This window comes from Capsicum annuum, chromosome 6, assembly GCF_002878395.1.
Source record: "Capsicum annuum cultivar UCD-10X-F1 chromosome 6, UCD10Xv1.1, whole genome shotgun sequence".
NCBI lineage: Eukaryota > Viridiplantae > Streptophyta > Magnoliopsida > Solanales > Solanaceae > Capsicum > Capsicum annuum.
This window is the reverse complement of record NC_061116.1, coordinates 74906726-74910457: the sequence shown is the minus strand read 5'-3', so window position 1 is coordinate 74910457 and position 3732 is coordinate 74906726. Positions and strand designations below refer to the sequence as shown.

Genomic DNA, 3732 nt, shown 5'->3' with positions numbered 1-3732 from the left:
ACGGTTCACTGACTCTTTTCTTTCTCTCATTAACGTTCACCTAATGTTCACCCAAAATGGTTCACTTCAGCTGACCGATAGACGCCGACGTTGGCAATGGCGTAGACGCACCAGCAATAGGTAAGGTTTGAATCTCTCTCCCTCTTTCTCTCTCCTCTATTCTCTCTTCTCCCAGTTCTCTCTATCTTTTTTTCTCTCTCTTTGCTCTTTTTTGTCCTATCACTACTATCATCGATGTGATTAGGGTTCCTACCAGCTCGACTCCAATAATGGTGTAGGTGTGCATCAGCAGTCAAATAGGTCAGTTAAATAGGGTGGTACGATGTCAGCCGGTGTCTAGCTTCCAACAAAACCCAGACGACGGTCTGGCAAAACCCTAGCGATGCACCAGCAGAACGCAGACATTCCGGTGATATGTAAACTTTATTATTTAGTAAATTCATATAGTTTTGGTTTTTTTGTATTAGTTTGTTTCTTGTTTCTTGGTGCTTTATTATTTAGTAAATTCATACAGTTTGGTTTCTTTGTATTACTTTATTTCTTGATTCCCTTTTTTCCTTCTTATTTGATTGAATTTCTTATTTTCTTCATTTTACAATACAGTGAGATTAACTTTTTTCCTTTTTTCCTTTTTTTGCTTTTTCTTTATACGTATTTAAGTGTATTTTCTAGTTTTCGTATTATAGTGGTGACTATCTACTTTGACATTTGGTGAATATTATTGTGGTGCCCTAGTTGCTAGGCCAATTACTGTACTTTATGTGTGCCTTTTCCTACTGTTTTCATACTGTTGCTTTGTTTGTTTGTCTATCCGCCTAAGGCTCTATTTTTGGGTTTTTAAGTAGTGGCTGGAGAAGTTGATAGTGGAATAGGGTCATGTCCGAGGGGGTTGGGGGTAAGGGCTATTTTAGAGGGAGGCAGGAAGGGGAGGGCAGGAGAAAGAGTAGGGGATAGGTTGGGTCTTTAGGTAGGTTTGGTGAGGGGTGTTAGAGATAGGTGAGAGGTGAGATAAGGTAGGTTGAGGGTAGGGTCTTGGAGCATTGGGACACTCCAGGGAAATTCGGTAGAGATGGTAAAGATTCTTAAGAAGAGAAGGATTAATATTGCGTGTATTCAGGAGACTAGGTGGGTAGGTTCTAAGGCTAGGGATGTGGATGGGTACAAGCAATGTTACTCAGGGAGTGAGAGACGTCAGAATGGAGTAGGCATCTTAGTGGATGAGGATCTTAGAGGACAGGCTGTGGAGGTTAAGAGGGTTAGTGATAGACTGATGAAGACTAAGTTGGTCATTGGGAATTTTATGCTGCTTGTGTGTTGTGTGTATGAGCCATAGGTGGTCTTGGAAGAGAAGGTGAAAGTGAGATTCTGGGAGGATTTGGATGAGGTGGTGAGAAGCATGCCTAGCTCGAAGAAGATTGTCATAGCAGGGGACTTCGATTGGCACATTGGGGTCTTATCGGGAAGATATGAAGATATGCATGGAGGTTTTGGTTTCGGTGATAGAAATGGTGAGTGAGCTACTTTGTTGGGTTTTGCAAGGTCCTTAGGGCGGGTGGTAGTGAATTTGAGTTTTTCGAAGAAGGAGGATCACCTGACTACCTTTTAAAATATGATAACCAAGACTCAGATTAACTTTCTACTACTTATGAAGGGGGATAGGGTATTAGTAAGGACTGTAAAGTCATTCTGAGTGAGCATCTTTTGACCCAGAATAGGCTTCTAGTGATGGAATTGTCTATCAAGAAGGGCAAGAAAAGAAAGGCTAGGGAGGTTCAACCTAGAATTAAATAAGATGGCTTAATGTTAGTTAGTGCCCTGGAGATAGGGGAAAATATGGTGGGAATGTGGGCGTGGGAGTGTAGGGGGATTTGGATGTTATGTGGGATAGGGCTGCTAGCTACATCACGGAGACTACAATAGAAGTGTTGGGTGTTTTGAGGGGTCCAGCAGGACATCATAAGGGAGACTGGTGGTGGAATGAAGAAGTAAAGAAGAAAGTGGAGATTCAAAAGGAGATGTATGTTAACTTGATTGAGAGTAAAGATAAAGCAAAGAAATGGGTGAATAGGGGGGTTTACGAAGTAGCAAGGAAGGAGGCTAAGTTAGTAGTTATGGATTCTAAGTCAGCATCATTTGAGAGCTTGTATGCGGGGTTAGAGGAGAAAGGCAAGGAAAAGAGGTTGTATAGGCATGCTAAGGCTAGGAAGCGGAAGGGTTATAACCTTGATCAAGTGAAGTGCATTAAGGGGGAGGATGGTAGTGTTTCGGTGAAAGATGTTCACATTAAGAAGACATGACAGGAATACTTTAATAGCCTTCTGAACAAGAAGGGGATAGAGGTATTGAGATAGGAGAGCTGGAGCACTCGAAGGAGAGCCGTGATTTCAGTTACTATAGGAATTTTAAGGTTGAGGAGGTTAGAAAGGCTATTCGTAGGTTACAAAGGGGTAGGGCGACAATGCCTGATGAGATTCTGGTGGATTCTTAGAAGTATATTGGTGGGGCAGGTTTAAGGTGGTTGAAAGAATTTTTTAACGGCATTTTCAAGACTACGAGAATGGCCGAGGCTTGGAGATGGAGTATGATGATTCCGTTATATAAAAATAAGGGTGACATTAAGAGTTTTAATAACTATAGGGGCATTAAATTGTTGAGTCACACTATGAAGATTTAGGAGAGAGTGGTTGAGCGGAGATTGAGGATGGTTGTGTCTATTTTGGAGAATCAATTTAAATTTATACCTAATCTCTTAATGAGAGAGGCAATCCATCTGGTGAGGAGATTGGTGGAGCAATATAGAGAAAGGAAGAAGGATTTACACATAGTGTTTATCGATTTGGAAAAGGAATATGATGAAGTACTGAGAAAGGTTCTTTAGAGATGCTTGGATGAGAGAGGGGTCTCGGTGGCGTACATAAGAGCTATTAAAGACACGTACAATGGAGAGAAGACCTGGGTGAGGATGGCGGGAGGTAACTCAAAGCATTTTTCGGTCGAGACAAGGTTGCATCAGGGATCGACTCTTTGTCCGTTCCTATTTGCGTTGGTGATGGACGTGTTGATGTAGTGTATTTAAGGTTGCGTGCCTTGGTGTATGTTATTTTTTGATGATATAGTGCTGATTGATGAGATGCGGAGGGGGGTGAATAACAAATTAGAGGTTTGGAGGCAAACCCTTGAGTCTATGGGGTTCGGGTTGAGTAGGTCCAAGACGGAGTATTTGGAATGCAAGTTCTATGACTTGAGCCAGAAGGACAAAGTGGTGGTGAGGTTGGACTCCTAATATGTTTGTAAGAGGGATAGTTATAAGTATCTTGGGTCTATGATTCAAGGGAATGGTAAGATTAATGAGGATGTCTCTAAACGTATTGGAGCAGGTTGGATGAAGTGGAAGCTCGCCTCGGGAGTGTTGTCTTATAAGAAGGTGCTCCTTAAGCTTAAAGGCAAATTCTATAGAGTGGAAGTCCACCCGGCCATGTTGTATGGAGTAGAGTGTTGGCCGGTCAAGCACTCCAACATCCAAAAATTAAAGGTGGAGGAAATGAGAATGTTACATTAGATGTGTGGGCTTACTAGAGGGGACTGAGTTAGGAATGAGGTTATCCGAGAAAAGATGGGAGTGGCTTCGGTGGAGGACAAGATGCAGGAAGAAAGGCTAAGATGGTTTGGGCATGTGATTAGCAGGGGCGAGGATGCCCCAGTTCGTAGGCGTGAGAGGCTAGCTTTGGATGG

The 3732-nt window shown here is 42.5% G+C and overlaps 1 protein-coding gene across 1 annotated transcript; it reads left to right on the top strand.

Moving 5' to 3' along the window:
* Positions 1–1069: 1069 nt before the first annotated feature.
* Positions 1070–1516, top strand: LOC107874258. Its single transcript, XM_016721089.1, has 2 exons — positions 1070–1255; positions 1334–1516. The coding sequence occupies exons 1-2, from the start codon at positions 1070–1072 to the stop codon at positions 1514–1516; spliced, it is 369 nt and encodes a 122-aa protein (XP_016576575.1).
* Positions 1517–3732: the final 2216 nt, after the last annotated feature.

Bases quoted from the DNA above. Each gene is read 5' to 3' on its own strand.
- LOC107874258 (XM_016721089.1), top strand. From the start codon at position 1,070: ATGGTAAAGATTCTTAAGAAGAGAAGGATTAATATTGCGTGTATTCAG. The intron at 1,256-1,333 runs GTTAGTGATAGA...TATGAGCCATAG, and splicing joins AGGCTGTGGAGGTTAAGAGG to GTGGTCTTGGAAGAGAAGGT.